The sequence below is a fragment of the Nerophis lumbriciformis genome, linkage group LG14 (assembly GCF_033978685.3).
Source record: "Nerophis lumbriciformis linkage group LG14, RoL_Nlum_v2.1, whole genome shotgun sequence".
In the NCBI taxonomy this organism is placed as follows: domain Eukaryota; kingdom Metazoa; phylum Chordata; class Actinopteri; order Syngnathiformes; family Syngnathidae; genus Nerophis; species Nerophis lumbriciformis.
Genome location: NC_084561.2, coordinates 24,097,581 through 24,122,502, shown reverse-complemented (window position 1 = coordinate 24,122,502; position 24,922 = coordinate 24,097,581). Strand labels below are relative to the sequence as shown.

The 24,922-nt window shown below is 38.9% G+C and overlaps 1 protein-coding gene across 10 annotated transcripts in view; it reads right to left on the bottom strand.

The window, feature by feature from the left end:
- sgip1a (SH3GL interacting endocytic adaptor 1a) overlaps positions 1 to 17,322 on the bottom strand; it is a 93,546-nt gene extending 76,224 nt beyond the window's left edge. For 9 of the 10 annotated variants that reach the window (XM_061975757.2, XM_061975765.2, XM_061975766.2 and 6 more), the window contains exon 1: positions 16,960 to 17,105. In XM_061975757.2, coding sequence (XP_061831741.2) covers positions 16,960 to 16,969 — 10 coding nt within the window. In that variant the 5' untranslated portion in view covers positions 16,970 to 17,105. Of the gene's footprint in view, positions 1 to 16,959; positions 17,120 to 17,202 lie in introns of those variants that run through there. The other variant, XM_061975758.2, reaches the window with a different exon arrangement.
- Positions 17,323 to 24,922: the final 7,600 nt, after the last annotated feature.

The following is a 24,922-nucleotide window of genomic DNA, read 5'->3' as shown; positions in this document are numbered from 1 at the left end:
ACTGAGAATGGGCGTGCCTGCTTTAAAAACAAAATGCAATTCATTCAAGAGAGTTGTTTTGTCACTGAATAAATTCACAACAAGTATGGTGCAAAAAAAAAGTGCACACAAAAGCAAACCGCAACATTTCCCATTCGCCCACTTGTCTTTTCGCTTAGAGAAAGTTCAGCTGGGTCTCTGTCAACTTATTGTCAAACTCTGCCACGGTGGACTTTTCCCCCTGTGACAATGTCAACGATAAGCTATTTCTACTACTTGAAATAAACAAACTGACTAGAATGCTCAATGACGACTGGGTCAATTATAGTAATTTTACATGATCAATAATGCCGTTTCCAGTCAAAGCCAAATATTTGATGTTTTCCATCTGTGCTGCTGAACAGATGCACACAATTATTTCAAAATATTTTAAAGCTACCTTATCTTCCTGATAGTATAGGTTTTATGGACACATGAAATAATGAGTAGACACACTGCAATGTGATGGGGACTTTGAGAGACTCTTTACTTATGAGCTTATGTCATCATCAGAGACAGTACAAGATGACAAATATTGGTTCTGCAAGGCTTACATATGTAAAAAGCTGGTTGTCAATATTGACGGTTGACTTGCTAAGCATTACTGTTTAGGTAGAGGATACTGTTGTCTATGTACAGGAATAAGGACCTGGACATAGAGTATATGTCATGCCGGTCAATGTTACATGTATGTGCACATAAACAAGCTACTTCAGCTGGATAGAAAGTAATAATAACACTTACATTATATTATGTGTGTCATTGGTCAAATCAAACCTCAAACATGAACTGTGTCATGCACATGTACAGGTACAAGTACAAACAACCAAACATGATGTACCACTGATTTTGGGAATCTCTTCTAAATTTATTACCTAAACACATGAAATATTTTCACATTGCTGTTACCGAGGAAACCTGATGGCAATAAAGTTTGTCTAAATCTAAGTCGTCACTAGCTATCATTGCTTTGAATTATTGTGGACAAAACATTTTTGTCATTACCACATTTTGACATCCTAATCGCTGACGTTGTGTCCTTGGGCAGGACACTTCACCCTTGCCCCCAGTGCCGCTCACACTGGTGAATAAATGGTAGGTGGTGGTCGGAGGGCCCGTAGGCGCAAAATGGCAGCCACGCTTCCGTCAGTCTACCCCAGGGCAGCTGTGGCTATGAAAGTAGCTTACCACTACCATGTGTGAATGAATGATGGGTTCTCACTTCTCTGTGAAGTGCTTTGAGTGTCTAGAAAAGCGCTATATAAATCTAATCCATTATTATTATTAGTATTACTGTATTGATCAATCTCCAAAGCTTCTAAAGCAACAGATTGATACATCTACAAATTCTAAGCCCCAACTGCCTGTGACTGAACATTTTGATTGTTTACCAAGCTCTAAGTTCTCATATTTTAAGACAGTTAAAAGGGACTAATGCAGTGTGTCCTCACTGACCTCTGTTCTGCAGCACCAAGGGTTTATCCAAGTTGGTTTAGTTCAGTCAGACAAGCGGTAAGAACCCAGTCTTTGGGCAACCACCTGGCAAGCGAGTAAGTAGAGTTAACGCTCTAACACGTTTGAAACCCAGGCTATGTGAAAATTCATATTTTTGAGGACCAAACTTCCATGTGGAATGGATTCATCACTCATATGAAACAAATATATTTCTGAAAAGGAAAGAGGCTGCCAGGTAAATCAAGGTGCCATTGAATCGATGCCTTGAAACCAACATTAAGTAATCAGCCCATGTCTCCAACCCCATTTGTTACCCTTATACAGGCCATGGCAGGAAGCTTTAAAAAGCAAAGCTACCAAGGATTAGCTTCCAATTTTAACACTTGACTATAATCCTACAATCACACACAGGTCCTGCTAAGCCCGAGCTAGCCATCCAAAAGGAAGCAAAGTTGTTTGTGGACAGTTTTTTTCTTCTTCTCTGAATGTAGTGGCTGCCAAACAATAAGAATTGCTTGTGAAAAATATGGTCAATAAGGGACAAAACAAAAGAAGAAAAAGGGAACATTACATGATACAATTCTTAATCAGACTTTGTATGTTCACATATATGCACAATGTGTTAGTGTGCGAATTGGGTGTTTTGTTATTTTAAAGAACTGAAACGGCAAATAATATGGTGCCCTAAAGTTGGCACATTTAAATAACATTCAAGGGCATTCCATTATTATTTCATAATTACTGACCAGTCACACTGAACTCTAAACACATCAGCATGTCTTTCAGACTGTGGAGGATTAAAACGTATTTTATGGACTTTGTGGTGTCTGGGGATCAGTCAGACTATCCAACAAGTCTAGTAGTGTGCTGCTTTGGATAATGTGGACGATAGCTGAGGTGCCTTAATTTGTTATTATCTACAGATCAACACGGAAATATGGCTAATTACAAAATTAAAATCATAAAAGGAGCAAATTCCGGAAGTAGGAAGGAACACAATATTATTAATATCTCAACATGGCCTTTGATTTCAAATTTTCAGGACTTATGCACATCCCAAATACACAAGAGCGGGTACCAATAAGGTAAGAAAAGTTGGTTGTGCATAATAAGGCCCCTTTAAGATGTCCACTTTTATATATATAGTTTTTCATCAACTTTAAGCTATAGGGACGCAACAGTTAATCAATTCATTCATTTACAAAAAAGCTTTGATTTATATTCTGTTGCTTCGATTAATCCTTTAATGAGTGCAGCTAACAAAAATTTAAAAATTTCCGGACCACATGGAGTGCCCAGAACTTAAAATATGCGGACATAGTTTCCGCTCAGCCGCTGCAATAGAAAGCACATAACAGATGTAGTGTGTGGGTGCCATGATCTGTTGTGGCAGCTAATAGCAGAGTTTTTTTTATTGTTTTGTTTTTTTAATTATTATTAATGAACACATGTTAAAGGGGAACTGCAATTCAATTGTGCCTATCATTCACAATCATTATGAAATACAAGAACACACGTCTTTGTTTTAGGATTCGAAAGATAAAAAATGCTTGAAATATGCGGCTAATGGGAGTCACCCTTATAGCCTTCAAAGCCCTCTAAAAAAACTTCAAAACCCTCCATCAACGTTTTATAAAAACACTGCAAGTCCATATATAATGTAGTAACAGACATGTTCATAACAATATGTAATATGTACAACATTTACCGTATTTTGTAGGGGTGACAAAAAACATGGTTTTCATATTATTTGCGATTCTTATTTGTAACCATTCTTAATCAATTAAAAAAAATTATCTAAAATCTATTTTATTATTATTATTATTATTAACATATTTTTTTTATCAATCTATCCTGTCCAGCCACTCAGGCAAATCATATTGTTGATGGAGATGCCCATATCTGCTGTACAGATTTACTTTACAAAAGATAAGTGTTGGATACTTCTCTTGTGGTCTATTTGTATTTTACTTTATTAAATGTTTGGAAAGCCTTTTATTGAACAAAACCAGCTTTCTTTTATATAATATATAAATTGAACAGAGCTGTTTATTTTATGGAGCAATGTAGGTAATCATAAAATTGGCATCCAAAATAAGCGGTAGAAAAAAAGTATAGATTTTGAATCGAGAATTGTTTTGAATGGAGAATCAATTCTGAATCTAATCGTTACCCCCAAGAATCGAATCGAATCGTGTGGTGCCCAAAGATTCACAGCCTTAGTAGTTTGGTCAATTCAAGCATCGCCAGAACTTCTTTTCTCAGCGCATATTTTTTGTAAGGGGCGCCGGAAGTTGGCAGACCCGTCAGCGATCCTGTTCTGTCTCCCTGTAATGTCTGATCCTGTTCTGTCTCCCTGTAATGTTTGTCTGCTCTTGAATGGGATTGTGCTGATAATTTTAATTTCTCCTCGGGGATTAATAAAGTATTTCTGATTCTGATTCTGATATATTTCCGTTTCCATAGCAGCGCACTTTCGACTTCCAGCAACAAATGTGTGTTCCTGCTTCCAAAAACAAGCGCTTGTGTTTTCTAATCTAATACACGCAGAACATCATGCTTGTTATTACAACTACAGTACATACTGTATGCTGTCGAGCTTGCTGTGTACAAACAAAACATGAAATGTGGGATAATTCTTTACAGATACTGTAATATGATTGTTCATGTTTTTCAGGCAGTACAGATTGGTGTCCCATCGCATTGTGTTGTGCATTACAGACTCAAAAGCGATTCAGGTGGTGACATAGAAGCTAGCTTATCTCTTGCCATAGCCAGTTTACAGCTAATGCCGTAGCATGCCGATGTGTTACTACGCTGGAAAAAAAAAAGACTTCCTCCGTGTTTGCTCTTACAATAACAATGTCGCTACAGCTTGATTAATATACAGGTTACGGAACGTAAATGAAGTATTGTTGACGGTTTTTGAATACATTTTTAAAGTGATTTAGAGGTAGAATTGATTGCTCCCAATAGCCGCATTGCTAGGCACTTGGAACGAGATGATTTCAAAAAATGATAATGCAAAAAAACAACAACTTTTGTCTTCATGTCTCTCATTGGGACTGTGAACGATAGGCAAATTTCCCCCAAAAAGTGCCGTTCCTCTTTAAAAGTGCAATTTCAATGTTGAATATGTGCATTAGAAACAGAGGTTATGGCAAGCAAAACAAAATGTTTATTTTAACTATTCTCTCTAAAATACGCATTGAGGCTGTAAAGCATAGGTGTCAAACTCTGGCCCGTGGGCCAAATTTGGCCCGCTGTGTAATTTCATTTGGCCCTTGAGGCAATATCAAATTAACATTAGAGCTGGCCCGCCGGTGCCGCTGTAACACCACATTCATCGCTAACACTCATACTTGCCAACCCTCCCGATTTTCCCGGGAGACTCCCGAGGTTCAGTGCCCCTCCCGAAAATTTCCCGGGGCAACCATTCTCCCAAATTTCTCCCGATTTCCACGTGGACAGCAATATTGGGGGCGTGCCTTAAAGGCACTGCCCTTAGTGTTCTCTACAACCCGTCGTCACGTCCGCTTTTCATTCATTCAAACAGCGTGCCGGCCCAGTCACATAATATATGCGGCTTTTACACACACATAAGTGAATGCAAGGCATACTTGATCAACAGCCATACAGGTTACACTGAGAGTCGCCGTAAAAACAACTTTAACACTGTTACAAATATGCACCACACTGTGAACCCACACCAAACAAGAATGACAAACACATTTCGGGAGAACATCCGCACCGTAACACAACATAAACACAACAGAACAAATACCCAGAACCCCTTGCAGCACTAACTCTTCCGGGATGCTACAATATACACCCCCGCTACCACCAAACCCCCCCGCTCTTGATATTTAACTCAGAACATACCATTGATGTTTTTTCGTTTGTTTTTTGAAAGTTAATTTTGCACTATTAAGTTATATAAGCGTTGCTTGTTCCATATTCAGTGTTAAAGCAAATCAGTGTAGCAAACTGAGCAATAATTAACGTTTTATTCATGCACTTTCTCTTTCTACTTCAAGGCTTGAATGATTGATTCATACACTATTGTTATTTTATTTTCAAATGTATTATTAGCCTGTGGAAAAAGTTTATTTTGATATTTACCTCAAAAGGCTGCAAATAGAAAAGAGGCATTCAATTTGTATTAAAATTTTATTTGATATGCCATTGATATTTTTTATTATTATTATTATTATTATTTGAAACTCAATTTTGCACGTCACTATAAAGTTATAAAAGCATCGCTTGTTCAATATTCAATGCAAAACTTGTTTGGGTCCCTATTAAAAGGTCAACCTTGGCCCACGGCTTTGTTCAATTTTAAATTTTGGCCCACTCTGTATTTGAGTTTGACACCCCTGCTGTAAAGTGTGTTTATCTGATTATTAGATTATTGAAAAAACAAATCGATAGATTACTCGATTACTAAAATAATTAATAGCTGCAAGCCCACTTGAATCTATCAAATGTAGCGGATCTGGCCAGGAAGGTAAGTAAGCTTAAAAGCTTAAAGTAAACATTTTAAAAACTGAAAACAAGCGGATACTTTGTCTTGTTCAAGGGTTTAAAGAACAAACAATTGGGGGCCAATCTGATCCTTCTGCAATAGCATCAATGGGTAAAAACAACAATAACAATGGAAGACTTCATATGTAGAGCAAATCACCAATATGATGCAAAAACGTACCTCAGTTAAAAGGGTTTGTGATACGATCTTCCATCATTCAAGGATGGTATCTTAACTTACAAGTAATTTGAGATAAGAGCTGTCTCTTTGCTTTTTGATATGTATTAAGTTGCATGCATAATTTGAGTTCTGAGCATTTGAGCCACGGTTAAAGTAGCATTTGTCCACAGCTTTGTTTATTATTTTTATCGATAATTATAGTATACAGAGTTGAATCTCTAAAATGTATTGTTAACCTGTTGCCACTTTGCCTTTGTCCCATTAGCTTGTAATATAGCTATATCTGGCCTCTGCAATAAATGTATTGTGCCATGTCCTTATCAAATCAAATCAAATAAACAAACAGCCCACAGCCAGAGATCGACACGTTGTTGCCCTCCAAACACCAAAACTGAGAATGTGAGTGCGAAGGAAGACACCAACCAAATCAGAAAAACAAACCATAATAAACACTTCATATAGTGTAGCAAAGTCAGCAAAGCACCATTGATCTGCACCACTGCAAATCATGCTTTCGCGCATGCTTTGCTCTTTTGCAGAGGTGGGACCAAGTCATTGCTTTGCAAGTCACAAGTAAGTCTCAAGTCTTTACCCTCAAGTCTCGAGTCAAGTCCCGAGTCAAGACAGGGCAAGTCCGAGTCAAGTCCAAAGTCAAGACTGGAAAGTCTCAAGTCAAGTCCCAAGTCCTGCATTTTGAGTTTCGAGTCCTTTCAAGTCATTTAACCACAGACTAATATATTTACACAGATTGTGTATGCTTTTAAAACGCTGTATTTATTTATTAAAACAAGTGCATTTGAAATTGCAGGGAAAAAGATAGTGCTGACATTGCACTTCAAAATAGCACTATTAACCAGTCATTTTAAACATGTAACTCATTCCTATACAGAATAAACACATTTGAAAAAAAACAAGTGCAACTGTACTTATTTGCACAAAAGTGTTAACATTGTATTTCCATGGCATATTGCATTGTAACTAGTTCCACAGCAGTTTCTATCCTGTTCTTACCTTATCTCATTGATCTCATATCATACTGTAGGTGTGTTTATGTGTGCGTACACATGAAAAACATAACAAATATATGAACATAACAATGAACAGAGTTGTACTTTTTAGATGTCAGGACCCTATGCAATATGTACACATATTCTTAATATAGTATACATTTTAACTGACCTTTATTTGATTATGTTTGTCTTTTTGTAGGTGGCTAAAATACACGGTGCTGCTGACTGCCGTCTAACGTTACGTTACTGTGTGTGATACATTGACTAACGTTACGTTACTGTGTGTGATACATTGACTAACGTAATGTTACTGTGTGTGATACATTGACTAACGTAATGTTACTGTGTGTGATACATTGACTAACGTTACGTTATGTATAGGTACCTCATGAAACCCTGCTTAAAAAAAAATCACTTGACAAAAAGTATGAATAAGGTAGCAAACTGCAGTGGACGCAACATATTGCCGTGTTTGCAATGACGTTATAACCATAGACATCTTATAAGTAGACGCAGCATTGGTTGCTGTGACGTGAGCAATTTGGCCGCCATCTTGAAGTGCTGATGAGGAGCCGGCGAGCAGCCTAAACTGACAGTTGAAAGGTAGAAAACAAAGATGGTGTTCGGGCTGGTGTTCAGCGTTTTCCTGCTCAAATGAGCGGACTGTTGAAAATAGGAATCGGGGGATTACTTTTCACAAGTGAGATTTAACATTAACGTACTATTGGTTGTATTTTATGAAAATAATATTACCACAGAGTTGAGAAGGATCAAAGATCTTCAATATTTGTATGTGAAAATCACAAAGAAATATTCTGGGGGAGGATGACCCCCCTACAGGGGTTTGGTTTACAAACTTTCAGCCCCACCTAAAACAAAATTCACCAGCCACTACTGATTATGATGCATTCTCATTTTAGGCAAAGTATAAGACAATACTTTCTTAACAGTATAATTGTAACCAGGAATCAGTCTTCAAGTAACAATATTCAAATACTAACATTGTTGGGTTAAACAGAATTTGGTTTTATTCTGAATCCAGTGAAACAGATTGGTGGTTTTAGCTGATATGAAGACTTTCAGGTGTTTGTATATGTTTAAGTATTTGGCAGACGCTTTTATCCAAAGCGACTTACATAAAATAATACATATAAAACAATCACTGCAAACATTATCATTTAAGGGAAGAATGTAATAGAAAATATCAATACAAAGTGTCAAGACAGAATAAACTCTCTGCTGCTGCAGCAACAGAGATACAGTCTATAGGTCCCTAAGATATATAGATATCTAATGTATTCATACATTGTTTATGTAGGATACACGCATATGTATATATAACCTAATCATATTGTTTCTTCAACTTAAAAATAGCTTACCGTTTTTTTCCCCCTTCTCTGGGATTATATTCCCAGTTTTGATCTCGGACGTCTGGTCACTTAAGCGTATAAGAATATTATATTACTGTTAAGCAAACTATGAATAATAAAACACGCCAAAACATGTGTCTGTTATCATAGCTACACGTATGACAAAAAAGGGGGTGAAAATCAGTGGTATTCAGTGAGGTAAAATGAATTAAATGCGCTGACAGTTCATTGCTCCTGCCAAATTAATTGCACTGAGTGGAGCGGATCACCACTCCAAGATGGCGGCCACGCGCCTCGTCTGCGCCAGTAGGCAGTAGCGCTCGATGCTGCGTCTACTTATAAGATGTCTATGGTTATAACGTTAGCAGTGAGTTTGCAGCCTCACTGATTTAACTACACAGCAAATAAAAGTCACGTTACTTAGCCAATAAACGTTATCTTACATTCAAAACTTACCCTTCTTTGTGCAACTTCAAATGTCGAACGAAGTTGGAAGTTGTTGCGTCTCCGTCTGTAATATTCGAACTGCGTGATTTGCATACGGCAATTCGTTTTTTGTTGACCAAGTCGTAGTTTTTATACCCGACCGAAACCAACTTTAACATAATTGTTTATCACTGGCATGTTGTTGGACAACTCTTAAGAGTTCAAATCAAATTGCAGGACAACCAATGAACAATTGTTCATTGGTTGTCCTGCAATTTGATTGAATGAATGCTGTGTGATGAAAACAACGTAAATCTAATTTGATTGGCTGTTGTACTGACAGCACACCAGCTGACAGGAATAACACGCTGATAGACAGACGAAGAAAATGAAAAATACGGAGCGCTCCCAAATAACTTTTTAAGCTTTGGATTTTGGGGAAAGTGGCAAGTCATGTCAAGTCAAAAGGCTCAAGTCCAAGTGAAGTCACAAGTCATTGATGTTAAAGTCTAAGTCGAGTTGCAAGTCTCTTTACATTTTGTCAAGTCGAGTCTAAAGTCATCAAATTCATGACTCGAGTCTGACTCGAGTCCAAGTCATGTGACTCGAGTCCACACCTCTGCTCTTTTGTGTCGATAGTGTTTAATGTTTAGGGGACATGCTGTAATTAAGTAAAAATAAACATAATGCGGTGATGAAAAATGCTTTGAACGGTGTTTGCAATTTTATTATGCTCAGAATTGTATTTGTTTTATTTGAGATACAATTTGAACATAAATTAATATATACGTTGTATAGGCTTCAGCCACACCCACGACAAGCGGTAGAAAATGGATGGATGGAATTATAACCAATACTAGGGATGTCCCGATCCAGGTTTTTGCACTTCCGATCCGATATTGTTTTTGCATTTCCGATCCGATACCGATACCGATACTGACCTATCCGAGCATGTATTAAAGTTTAAAGTTATTTAGCCTACTTAGTTGTCAGAATCATGTTGAAAAGGGTTTTAGTACTCTTGATAACAACTAGCCAGCTGAATTAGGGGAGTTTGTATAATACACAATGGTTGGTAACAAGAAACTGACCTGTTTATTCAAGGATAAACACAAAATAGACAAAATTATACATGACAAACAGAAATGGCATCATTGAACTAGGGCTGGGCGATATGGCCTTTTTTTAATATTGCGATATTTTAAGGCCATATTGCGACGATACACATTATATATCTCGATATTTTGCCTTAGCCTTGAATGAACACTTGATGCATATAATCACAGCAGTATGATGATTCTATGTGTTTTGATTGATTGATTGAGACTTTTATTAGTAGGTTGCACAGTGAAGTACATATTCCGTACAATTGACCACTAAATGGTAACACCCCAATAAGTTTTTCAACTTGTTTAAGTCGGGGTCCACTTAAATTGATTCATGATACAGATATATACTATCAGATATATACTATCATCATAATACAGTCATCACACAAGATAATCACATTGAATTATTTACATTATTTATAATCCAGGGTGTGGAGGGGGGCGCCGGATGTAAGTGTCAAAAAGACAGCCAAAAGAGTTTGATATGAGAATAAATCTAAAGTTAAAATATAGAGTAGAAATGCACCCATTTGCAGGAAATGTAGTCTTGATTTTCAAAATTTTCTTTCAAGGCTTGCATGTCTACATTAAAACATTCTTCTTCATACTGCATTAATTAATATATGCTACTTTTAAACTTTCATCCAGAGAAGGAAATCACAACTAAAAAAATCACTAATTTTTTCAGACGGTGTTGATGTGGAAATTTTTGCCTCAGCATTTTGATGGTGTGGACGTGTGGCACCGAATGGAGATAAGCGTCTCGACAGACGTCACAATATTTGAACAATGATGACGAAAACTGTTTTCTCTGTCGTGTCGGTGTGTTGAAAATTGTTATGCGCTTATTTTTTTATTTGATTTTGTGCGTGGCATAGATTTGCTATGCGCAGAGGACGTTTAAACAGTGCGCAATTGCACAAGCGCGCACCTTAGAGAGAACGTTGCTCGCAGGGCTGCGCTAGCATCACAGCTAACGTTAGCCATGCTGCTACCTCTCTGCTCGGGGAGGACATATACGTATGTGACGTATGACGTGACAGTATGTGACGTATGTCGTGACAGTATGTGACGTGTGTAAGAAGGTGCGCTGCTGTCTGTGAGAGGGAGACACAGGAAAGAGTGAGAAGAGCCTGTCGTGTAATGCCAGCAGCTAAAAGCGACTGCGTGCCTGTGGATGTGTTGAAGGTGTGCTGGAAAATGCGGAACGGAAATTACGGAGCAGCAGAAAAGTGGAATGTATTATTTAAATCGGTGCGTTGGAAAACACGGACCTGGAAAACACGGACCGGAGTTTTTTTTAAACTGGATCTGGATCGGCATTTTCCCATGCCTTGCCGATACGCAATTTTTGGCAAATATCGGCAGCCGATCCGATCCAAATATCGGGTCGGGACATCCCTAACCAATACCATATCAAACCTTACCATAATCAAAGGAGTTTATTGCTACAATTCAAGAAAAATAAAAAGATAAGAAATAAATAAAGAAATACATCCATCCATCCATTTTCTACCGCTTATTCCCTTTGGGGTCGCGGGGGACGCTGGAGCCTATCTCAGCTACAATCGGGCGGAAGGCGGGGTACACCCTGGACAAGTCGCCACCTCATCGCAGGGCCAACACAGATAGACAGACAACTTTCACACTCACATTCACAAACTAGGGCCAATTTAGTGTTGCCAATCAACCTATCCCCAGGTGCATGTCTTTGGAGGTGGGAGGAAGCCGGAGTACCCGGAGGGAACCCACGCAGTCACGGGGAGAACATGCAAACTCCACACAGAAAGATCCCGAGCCCGGGATTGAATTTTGTTTTAATTTGGTACCCATTGAATTTTCCAGGGACCCACTCAAATCAGTACCTGTGGGTCCCGGGGACTCACTACAATGAAAACCTATCAACATTACTGGTACACATTACCTAAAAAATGCAAAAACAACTACCAATGCCTCATTTAAATCACTTGTTTTTGGCCCTCAAAGTCTTCCTTTATCTGTGGAATTCTTAACAAAAACAACAACAACAACATTTAGAATATAAAAATATCGACCTAATCACTCTAGGGTTGATCATATGCTGATACTACCCCTGGTGTCCATCCATCCATCCATTTTCTACCGCTTGTCGACACCACCAATATATGCATCAATCAACCCTCCTCTTACGTGTCGAGTACTGACCGTGACAATGCTGACACACCAACAATTCTCAAATTATCCTCTCTCAAACTCGTATTAACCCACTTGTTAATTTCCTTTTAATAGCTGCTTCCATCTACACTTCTTTAGGTTCACTAAGCAATTATTTCATTGGTATAGTTCACGATAGCTTTAGCGGTTAGCTTAGCTATTAGGATGATTGCTCTTGACTTGCTATCGTAGTATAACATGTTTAACCTCATCCTTCAGTTATAATAATACTTGATCAATATACTTAAAGATACTTAGAAATGCAGTTTATTTTCCATAAAGGAGGTGATACTTGGCCAATAAGTCTGATTCTGATTATTATTATTGTTTAGACAGGGCTTTTCCTGGCTCAAATTGAGGCAGAGGTGGTACAATCCTGAAAAACATGATATTTTTTTCAATTTACAGTAATATGCTGTAAAGAACACCGTAAAATGTTTTTTTTATTAAAAGGGACAAGCGGCAGAAAATGGATGGATGGATGGATGATGGGTAGTTTGCTGTAAAACATAAGTCAAGCAGATATTTAAGTATTTATTCTTATTTAGACAAAAAATGTTTGGAAAGTATAATATACTGTAATATTTGTTGCAATAATGGATTCTATTAAAGTTAAAAAGGCATGCAATTTCAAGCAGTACATATATTATTTTTGTCAAAATGAAAAAAATCCATTACATTTAGTGAGAAAATATTAAGTACTTTACTGACACATATCATTTCCAGGTGTTTGCGGGCCAGGTCAAATGATGTCTCGTGCCTTGAGTTTGGCACCTGTGGCCTAAGCACTTGCATAAGAGAATGATGGGCTCATAGTTTGTGTGGTGGGGCCACTTTTGCTTGAGACACTCATAGATGATTTTGAAGCAGCCTTCAAGCGCTCTGTGGGCAAACATTTCTACATGTTGTCACCACCATGAATTATTACATTTTAACTTCCTGTTACGTTAATTTATCTGCTCTTTTTCACCTGGACTCTTGACTTTCCTCCTCACGAGATCGCTTTTTAAAGTAGTGGCTGATTTTGCCTACCATATCTGCAACGTTAAAAAACATAAACGTTACTCTGACACGGAGGAAACTTTTTTTTAAATAAACACGACATGTAATGCTTTCTTGGGGTAACTCCTTTTAGTCGACCTTGTACCAGTCAATCTGTACCGTCATGAAACTCTACATGATCCTATGCAAACTTCCAATAAATTCTTCAATCAATCGATCTATTTTAATTAGTCAGAAAAGGTTGGAAACGAAGCTAACACTACTTGCTGTGTTCACTTACCAGAGACAAAATGTTCACAGCACAGTCTGGACTGTTCTGCATGAGTTCAGTGATCCCTCCGTATCATGCTCCGTATGGCAGAAATCCACTTTTTACGGCGGTCAACATTATTCACCAAGTAGCGGGAAAAAACACGATTCGATCGGTTTCTTCTTCGGTAGTTGCTTCGGGTCTTTCCGGTGCACTGCTGTCGATATAGCGCCTCTGTAGTGGCGCAACACTGCAACTGCAGTTAAAATATGTAGCTGCCGCAGAGGGACATCAATCGCTCAATCAACACAGCCGCAGCTTTACGCTATCAATCGCACAGGATGGGGGCGGCACAAAATCAGCTGCCACGCAATTTTGAACGCATTAAAAACCCTGCTTAAAGGAGAGACCCCAAACAGTGTATATTTGTGCTCTGCATTAAAAGGCATTAATCGGCAATGAAGATGACATACTTTTTCACGAAAATCGGCCGCTTATTGGCACATCCCTACTCATAAGAATTGTACAACTAAAATTGTGTAGGCTGTTTCCCTAAACTCCTCAGTCCTATCTACCCTCTGTCCTACTCTGTCTCTCTGTCTCAACCCAACTGGTAAAGGCAGACAGCCACCCAACAAGGGTTGTACGGTATACCGGTATTAGTATAGTACCGCGATACTAATGAATCATATTCGGTACTATACCGGCCCTAAAAAGTACCGGTCCCCCACCCGTCGTCTTCACATCGTGTCATGCAGAACGCCCTCAGGAAGAGGTGCTTTAAGACATGGCTAGTTAGCTAGTGGTTAATGTCTGTCCACAGTCAGCAGTGTTGTAACTACTTCAATATCACTAATCCATGTCTACATGGAGACAAATAAAGTACGATTATTTAAAGTATCAACCCTGTAGGGCGCGTGATAGCCCTACATGCTTCACTTCACACCGCAGCACATCAGACACATGATAATGGATGAGTAAAAACTTGTCTATAGTTGACAAAGTCAACAAAGATTTCATTATGACCAATCATTGACCATTAAGGCGATCATCTTAACATTGAACACACTGATCACATGTGAATGAAGGGCATTCTTACTCAACAGCAATACATGTTACACTAAGGGTGGTCGTATGAACAAAGCCAACACTGTCATAAACATGTGCCATATAGTGAAACCACACCAAACAACAATGACAAACTAATTTTAGGAGAATATTTGCACCACAACAACATAACCACTACAGAACAAATTCCCAGAATTACCTGCAGCACCAACTCTTCTGGACGCTACAATATAAACAAACACCATTGGTGGATCTACACCTAACATCCACTGTAATGATACCAAGTACAGGAGCGTATAGTTCATACTACTATGATTACATCGATATTTTTCAACCATCACAAAATCTTCTTTAATTTTTTTTAAATGTATATTATGTTTATAAACTCAGGAAATATGTCCCTGGACACATGAGGACTTTGATTATTACATTTTAACAGAAGTGTCATTAGAACATGTTGAAACAGAAAATAACCAGATATTAACAGTAAATTAAGAAGTACATTAATCATTCATTTTCTACCACTTGTCCTTAATAATGTTGACAAAATAATAGAATGATAAATGACACAATATGTTACAGCATATGCCAGCAGCTAAATTAAGAGCCTATGTTTGTTTACTACGAAAAGACAAGTTGTCTTGTATGTTCACTATTTTATTTAAGGACAAACTTGCAATAAAAAACATATGTTCAATGTACCCTAAGATTTTTTGTTAAAATAAACCCAATAATGACATTTTTGGTGGTCCCCTTTATCTAGAAAAGTACCGAAATAGTTTGGTATCGGTACTAAAATATTGGTTTCGGGACAACCTGCTCAGTGGTCTTGTGGTTTGAGTGTCCACCCTGAGATCGGTAGGTCGTGAGTTCACACCCCGGCCGAGTCATACCAAAGACTATAAAAATGGGACCCATTACCTCCCTGCTTGGCACTCAGCATCAAGGGTTGGAATTGGGGGTTAAATCACCAAAATGATCCCAGGGCGCAGCTACTGCTGCTGCTCACTGCTCCCTTCCCCTCCCAGTGGGTGAACAAGGGGAAATTTTTTTATTTAGCCTTTATTTAACCAGGTAAAAATCCCATTGAGATCAAAGATCTCTTTTCCAAGGGAGACCTGGCCAAGAAGGCAGCAGCAAGGTTACATTAAAAAGAGTAAACAACACATAAAACATCAAATTTACAACAATAAAACTTGCTCACATAACACATGTGCATACAGACAAGGTAGACTGCAGTCCTTTCACAGAAGCTTTAAACTCATTCAATGTAACAAGGGTTTGAAGTTGAATATTCGATTGTAGGTTATTCCAAGCCTTCGGTGCTGAAAACCTAAATGCTTTCTTGCCCAGTTCAGTTCTCACTTTGGGGATGACAAATTGAAGAACATTCATCGAACAAAGATTGTGACTTCCTTGTTTCTTTGTTAAAAGACAAGATAGATAGGATGGAGTGATACAAAGAATGGTTTTGTAGATGAAAATGCAGAGGTTAATTTCACCACACCTAGCGTCATTGGTACCGTATTTTTCGGAGTATAAATCGCACCGGAGTATAAGTCGCACCTGCCGAAAATGCATAATAAAAAAGGAAAAAACATTTATAAGTCACACTGGAGCCCGGCCAAACTATGAAAAAAACTGCGACTTATAGTCCGAAAAATACGGTACTTTAACTTTTATAACTTTAACACTACACCCTACAGAGCTTGGGTTTGGTTTTGAGTTTTTCCTTGCCTCCGTCACTTAAGTGCTTGCTCTGTTGGTTCACGTCAGTAGGAGTAGCATCGTTTTAGACCAGCTCCATGTCTAAATGGCCTTAAGATACCTTGGCGCTATAAACACACATGATTCCTAAACAAAACATAACTAAGAACAAAAGTAAATAGAGCAGATTTCAGTGGTGATATTTGAATGCCAGCTGCGGCCTTTCCCCTCAATGATGCCACCAAGGAGCACCTTCCATTTGTTTTTGCCTTTTCAATGCTCAAAATAGCAACTATATATGGATCCAAACATGGGTAGGTGCAATGCCATCATGTAACTTGATGTGAATGTTGTATACAAGCACAGGGTCGTACAACACCACACAAAGAGAATTCCTACAAGTCAGCCAGCTGGGCGCATAAGCCCCTCTGCACAAAACCTTCAAATAATCCTTTAGAAGGGAAGTGGTAAAAAAGGGGGGCGTTGAGAACAAAGACCAAAAAGGTATATTCCATTTGTGTCACCATTTTGCCTTCTTCTAAGAACATGACATGACAGCTTATGACATTTGAACCCTCCAATACAGACTGAGGGGACAAGGACATAAAGGGGGATTACCGTACAGGAAAAGAGAGCTAAACCTTACCTTCCATCATGGTTGCAGATTTGCATTCCTCTACCTACAATGATCCTGAATTGACGGCGGGAGATGTTGGGAAGAAGAGAAGAAGAAGAAGAAGAAGAAGCCCCGGTTAGCTTGGTGAGGTTTGGTGTGTGAGGCTAACGCCCTAGCTAACCGTGAGCCTCTAAAAAAGAAAAAGAAAAAGAAAAACAGACGTTGCCTGTCAACTAGTCAAAGCGAGAGAAAGGCGCAGACATGGAGACATACACAAGAAACAGAGAGAGAGGAGGGGCGGAGGCCTGGGCCAGACTAGCCGCAGATAATAAGAGCTGGGCGAGCTTTAATCCATGGATGCTGTTGTCGCTCGGCCTGCCGCTGCTGCTGCTACTGCGGCTCTAACCTACACGTTTGCTAGAGGATGCTTCGGAGGGGAGAAGCTAGCCGGGGAGGGGAGAAGAACCGGAGAAGAGAAATAGAGAGAGAGAGAAGCGTCGAGCTGCGCGCGCGTGTGTGTTTGGGAGGCGGGGCGGTTGTGTTGAGGGCAGTTTGCTGATGTCATAGGCGGGCCCAGCCAATCCCCGCAGCCCTGTGACGAGTCACGTGGGCTGTAACCTGACTTATTGGGAGGTTCTCTGCACTAAATCCAAACTGCTGTGCGCACACGCCAAATACTAGCAGGAAGAAGACAACCTTAAACAAATGTACACGCTTTACTCCGTCCTGTCTTATTACCATACTTGCCAACCTTGAGACCTCCGAATTCGGGAGATGGGGGGCGGGGGGGGTATATTTTCAAGTATTTCCTATATATATATATATATATATATATATATATATATCATACTTGCCAACCTTGAGACCTCCGAATTCGGGAGATGGGGGTGGGGGTGTGGGGTGCGTGGTCGGAGGTGGGGCGGGGGCGTGGTTAAGAGGGGTGGAGTATATTTACAGCTAGAATTCACCAAAAGTCAAGTATTTCATATATATATATATATATATATAAGAAATACTTGACTTTCAGTGAATTCTATTTATATATATATATATATATATTTATTTTATTATATATATATATAAATAAAATAAATACTTGAATTTCAGTGTTCATTTATTTACACATATACACACACATAACACTCATCTACTCATTGTTGTACTTGAAAGTGCAATGCTTTGCAGCCAGAAGCACAGCTTGCTGCTTAGTAAAAAAAACACGTTCCTTTCACTATTTGAGTAGCCTTTGTTCTTCCATTTGCGTACTGGCGAACGATCTCTGAATCCGGGAACATATCCTTCACGGATTTGTTGAAGACATCCGCAAATGAGAACGGGATGTTGCTTCCAGCTATCAGCATAGCCATCTTTGTCTCGGCATAAGTTACACCCTCGAGGAAGCTAAAGGCAGTGCTGAGAAATAGCTCCGTGCCTGCCTACTTTATGGGTTATAGATAAACCTATGGATAACGGAGACATATATAATAGTCTCCTTTTCGGGTGAGAGAGGAAGCTAAAGGCAGTGCCTTTAAGGCACGCCCCCAATATTGTTGTCCGGGTGGAAATCGGGAGAAATTTGGGAGAATGGTTGCCCCGGGAGATTTTCGGGAGGGGCCCTGAAATTCGTGAGTCTCCCGGGAAAATCGGGAGGGTTGGCAAGTATGGCAAGTATGCTTATTACGTTGGTGGAGAGTCCGTTTAGAAATGCTGTGTTTCGCACAGGACTACTTGTGGCAGTGGTAGACGTTCTTCGGTAAGGAAAGTTGCTATTGGCTGTCCTAAAAGTCGCTAGAAAAGGCCAAATAACAAATCGCCTCATTCGCATAATTTATTGCAATTGGGTCTAAATTGGGGCCTTAACCAGTTCAGTGGCCTTGTGGTTAGAGTGTCCGCCCTGAGATCGGTAGGTCGTGAGTTCAAGCCCCGGCCGAGTCATACCAAAGATGATAAAAATTACCATAACCACAACACCAGGAGGAGCTCCACAAATCATGTTAAACACAGATTCCGATCTAACAAAGGTCTTAACTCATTCTCCTTTTATGCCACATCAATATGGAATGCACTCCCAACAGGTGTAAAAGAGAGTACATCTCTATCCTCCTTCAAAACCGCACAAAAAGAACACCTCCAGTCAACTACAACCCGAGCCTAACCCCCTCCCCCCACCACATCCCACCTCCCCGGATTGTAAATAATCAAATGTATATACTTGTTCTTATGCTTTCTGAGCTCACTATGTTCACTGCTCGCTGTACATATCCTACGAAGTGAGACCTACACTGTTACAATGTCCATTTCTCAGATGATATAATTGACTGAAGTGCTGATATCAACCCAACCTACCCCCCCCCCGCCCCAACCCCCTCCACATCCCACACCCCGGATTGTAAATAATGTAAATAATTCAATGTATATACTCTGATGATTAACTTGTGTGAAGACTGTATTATGCTGATAGTATATATTTGTACCATGAATTGATTAACGTGGACCCCGACTTAAACAAGTTGAAAAACTTATTCGGGTGTTACCATTTAGTGGTCAATTGTACGGAATATGTACTGTACTGTGCAACCTACTAATAAAAGTTTCAATCAATCAATCAAAACCTCCCTGCTTGGCACTCAGCATCAAGGGTTGGAATTGGGGTTTGAATCACTAAAGAAGGTTCCTGGGCGCGGCCACCGCTGCTGCTCACTGCTCCCCTCACCTCCCAGGGGGTGATCAAGGGTGATGGTCAAATGCGGAGAATAAATTCCCCACACCTAGTGTGTGTGTGACAATCATTGGTACTTTAACTTTACCTTTGAGCAGCATTGTATTTTGATGCCATGCTCCCTTTCCCATTACAAAATAGAGCAAACATTTTTTATACTTTTTTTTTTTTTAATCAAAATTGTATTTAATTTTAAGCATGTTTTGTACTAAAACGATTTCCATCATGGGAAATGAATTGTTAATTTAGTTTTTTGCGCGAAATAACACATTTTGTATAAAATAACAAAGTTAACATACTCTATATTGCCAAAAGTATTTGGCCACCCATCCAAATGATCAGCATCAGGTGTCCTAATCACTTGGCCCGGGCCACAGGTGTATAAAATCAAGCACTTAGGCATGGAGAATGTTTATACAAACATTTTTGAAAGAATGGGCCGCTCTCAGGAGCTCAGTGATTTCCAGTGTGGAACTGTCATGGGATGCCTGCCACCTGTGCAACAAATCCAGTCGTGAAATTTCCTCGCTCCTAAATATTCCAAAGTCAACTGTCGGCTTTTTTTTATAAGAAAATGGAAGAGTTTTGGAACAACAGCAACTCAGCCACAAAGTGGTAAACTGACAGAGAGGGGTCAGCGGACGCTGAAGCGCATAGTGCAAAGTGGTTGCCGACTTTCTGCACAGTAGTTGGTTGCTACAGAGCTCCAAACTTTATGTGACCTTTCAATTAGCCCACGTACAGTACGCAGAGAGCGTACTCTTCAAGACTGGTACCTCTCCAGAAATGATCAATGGCCACCTGGTAACCTCTCCATCCAGGAGAAGGGGGCATAGCAGAAAAAAAGCGTCCGATCAACTGCTCCAAAAAGGGGTCTATTTAAAGGTGGGTGGTGTTGGGTTCGGGGGAGTGTAATTGTGGATTTTGTTCTGGGGTTCCAAGCACAAGGGACCCATGGGCTTCTGTAAAACTGGAAGATTTTTTTCCAGCTATTTAAATATGTAGCAATTAAGGCTGAAACGACACGTCGACGTAGTCGACGTCATCGGTTACGTAAATACGTCGACGCCATTTTTATGCTTCGACGCGTCGCATATTTACGTCACACTGCCGTCATGGTGGAGCGCAAAGCAGATGATGCGAGCGGTGCGAGCGAGGGAAAAAAAGCACGCCAAAAGTCGTCAAAAGTGTGGGAGTATTTCAATAAACGGCCTAATAATGTTGGAGCGGTGAACAGCTGTCTCGTCAGCTGACGCGCGAGCTCGCAACCGTGGCTGTTTAGCAACCAGCCAAACCCCACTTAATAAAATTATATTTTATCTTAGAGCACATCCGCATCCCTATTCACCTAGGCAACCCCAGGAAATGTATATAATTCGGCATTATTTCGGCCAGTCAGCTTATAAAATCAGAGCCGATCAGTTTACGTTCACGCGCAGGTATAACGCGGCGCGCTCCGCTGTCTCATCTGCTGGTGCGCGAGCCCGGTAATTAGACAGCTTTGTCAAATCAAGGTGTACAAAAGACGCCAGCGCAGAGTGGAAAAAGGTTTAGTTCATTACAGAAAACCCAGAGTTGTGCCAAAAGTATGTAAGAATTAATATTTCTCTTCGTGGGTGTGGCGCACTTGTTGCGCTGGTGAGATTGGGGGGGGGGGGGGGTTGTGTGCATGTAGCGTGCTTAGTCTGGAGGCTAAATACACACAGTGTGTTATGTAACTGTTGTTTAGTGTTCATATTCTTTGCTTAGTTTGATAAATGTTGGAGCAGTTTGCTTCATCAGGAGGGTGAAGTCGCTCAACTTAAAGTGTTGGATTTAACTGTGTTGGATCATTGGCTGCTGTTGAAGGCATAGAAAAAGGGGCATTTTTCTACCAGTAGACAGCGTTTAAGATTGAGTGTTTCACTGCTAAATTAATAATATATTTATATTGAATATGGATTTTAAATATGTATCTAAATAGGTGGTTAATTGGTTAGGTATTTGTATTTGCATATTGGGTTTTCTGTTGCATTTATCTATTGTGTTTCTGGGTTTAAATGTATTTTATATGTATCTTGGTGCATTTATGTTGAGACAATTTATTTAAAATCTGTTTTAACTTAAAGGGAAAAGATGTGTCCATTTTCTTGCACTTGTTTAATGGTTAAGAGTTTGATAGCCTAATTAATAATTGTAAATTATGGGATTGATAATTGATTGATTTTTTACAGCATGTTAATCTTGTGGTGTTTTGTCCTTAAAGGTTTTTCACCTACTAAAGAAGCTAAAGGCTACTAAAGACAGCTAATGCCAGCTAATGACAGCTAAAGAAACTAAAGTCTATTAACACTGCTAAAGACTGCTAAAAAGACTAAAGAAGAAAAAAGAAGCTGTTTCTTCGTTGGAAAAACTGTTACAAACTTAAGGAAAATAAAAGGAAAAAGTAACTACGGTCTGGTCTTTTGAGTGAAATCCAGAAGCCACATTCAGCATTGGTACATCCCTTCAAGTGTGGGATAAGCACAGCGAAAAAAGCAAAACACTTGACAGTTGTTGTATGCACACTGTGTCGAGCGGAAATGACCTATCATAGCAGCACAACGGCTATGAACGAACATTTGAAAAGAAAACACCCGACAGCGTTCTTGCCATCACCATCAACTAGTCAATCGTCCGCGTGAGTATACGTTGTCATCATTACACAAAATCATGAATGTGTCATTTGTATCTGCGTTGTAAATTCATAGACTAAAACACTGTTTCGCTCTGAGAGGCGCGTTTGGCGTGCCTGTTCAGTGTTTACAAAGACGCGCTCCTCTTTAACGCTAACGTTAATTAGTTGTGCAAATACCTTTTACAACATTAACAGTTACATATACTATGTACAAACGAACAATTAACTTTCACTTTAATCATACTATCATTGTTGTGTTATTAAGCAAAATAAGCAATACTTTTACTTTTGTTGAAATGTTTACACTGTTACAGAATATTTCGTTTTGCACTTTTTTGTATTGGATGTTTATCTTTATTTTTGCACATTTTAAAGCAAAATAAGCAATACTTTTACTTTAGAAATGCTTATACTATTGCAGAATATTAAGATTTGCACTGGATGTTTACTTTTATATTTGCACATTAAAAAGCAAATAAGCTACTTTTAATTTTGTTAAATGTTAAAAGTTTTAAATGTTTACATTGTTACAGAATATTTTGTCATGTTGTTGTCAATGTTGACTGAGTGGCCATACTTTTTTTTTTGTAAATAAAAGTCATGCCTTTTGAAAAAACTGGCCAACATTTATTTTTTCATCTTCATTTTAAATAAAAAAATAATCGGTAAAAGGAAAAATAATCTATAGATTAATCGAAAAAAAAAAAATCTATAGATTAACCGATTAATCGAAAAAATAATCTATAGATTAATCGATAGAAAAATAACCGTTAGCTGCAGCCTTAGAAAATTCAGCGATTTTGAATAAAAAATAATCTAAAACTGGTGAAGTTAAATGGAAAATAACGTTATAGTATAATCACTGGATACATATAACAATTTAATACATTTTTTTTCTTTTTACATTTTTTTTTCTTTCCATGATGGCACGTGAGGCACTGCCTCACCTGCCTCCCCTGACTGCACATCACTGGGTCACCTAATAACCTCTCCACGCAGGAGAGGGGGGCGGAGCAAAAAATAGATGGCAGATCAACTGGTCTAAAAGGGGGGTCTATTTAAAGGCTAGTTTATACAAATGAGTTTTAAGTTTTAAGATGGGACTTAAATGCTTCTACTGGAAAAAACAACAGAATTTAGAGGGGTCTTAAAAATTGCTGACATAACGACAAAGTCACAAAGCTGGCAGCACTGATCCCTCCTGCTATAACTCTTCTTATTCTCTGGCAGACAAGGTGGGATGAGGAGTGTTAAGAAGCAAAGTTATGATGCCACATACTGTACAACAACCTCTTTTATACATAGTCCCATTATCATGTGTTTTTGATAAATGCATTGGAAATGCCGCCCCGGCCCCCACACACACACACACATATTTGCTTTGCACCCACTTGTACTGTATCCACAGCTGCTCCAGTGCCTCAGTGCCCACAACCCTGTCTGAAATATCAGTGTTTTTTTTCTCCTCCTCATTTCCATCACTCTCTTGCTGCCCAGCCCTCACTCCTATGTGCTTTTCTAACGCAACGAGAATCTGATTGATTCGAGTGACGTCATGGCAACCAAAGCTTCGACTGCAACCAACAAGCAGATGGACTGAATGCACCCTCCTGAGAGTGGTAAAGAGGAAAAAAAGTGGGCGGAGAGGTGGAAGGGGAGCAAATTATGTATGGAAATTGTAGGGTTGAGAGAACTGAAGAAAAGATAAAGAAAAGACTGATTAAAATCCATCATTGCTTTGGCAACAACGGTCTGACTAAATCATCCCTGACATGAGTTGTAAAATAAACATTTAGACATTATAATAAACATTTGGATTTGGAATGAATGACAATTACATTTTTTATACAGTGGTCACACATGTGCAGTTCTTCAGTATTTTTCCTGTACTTCTTCTCAGTGTTCATATGTCCACCTGTCATTTATTTATTTATTTCAATTATTAAAATCAAGCAAACAAAAAAGAAGAAAAAACATAACATATAATAACACCTATTCACACAACTACAGCATTTGTTGTTCAGCTTAGAAAACATCAAGGCCATATTTCCACTTTATAACAAACAACAAAAGTAAACAGAATAAATAAAACAACATTTTCCGCAAAACCTATCTTTTAATCATGATTTTCAAAATACAGAAAAAAGTTTCACATTCTTTTGTTCCACAGTCAAGTAAACTAACACAATTGATTTAAATACATTGATCTAAAATTTGATTTTTAAGTCTCAGTTCTTTCTAAATGAAATCTGTTTTGAATGGTGTATGGTAGAATTTTTGGTAACACTTTAGTATGGGGAACATATTCTAAGTAACAAAGATTTAATTTAGAGTTATTTGAGGTGGCGACTTGTCCAGGGTGTACCACGCCTTCCGCCCGAATGCAGCACCCCCCGCGACGCCAAAAGGGACAAGTGGTAGAAAATGGATGGATGGATGGATGGTTAAGGTTAGGGTTAGGGTTAGGGTTAGAGGGTTAAGGTTTATAATTGGTTGTATAATAAGGCCATGCAGAATAAGGTATTAATAAGTACTTAATAATGAATAATTTATTTGTTATTTAATTATAATTATATATTAAAAGACTAAAAAACTAATTTGTCCCACACGCCATAAGA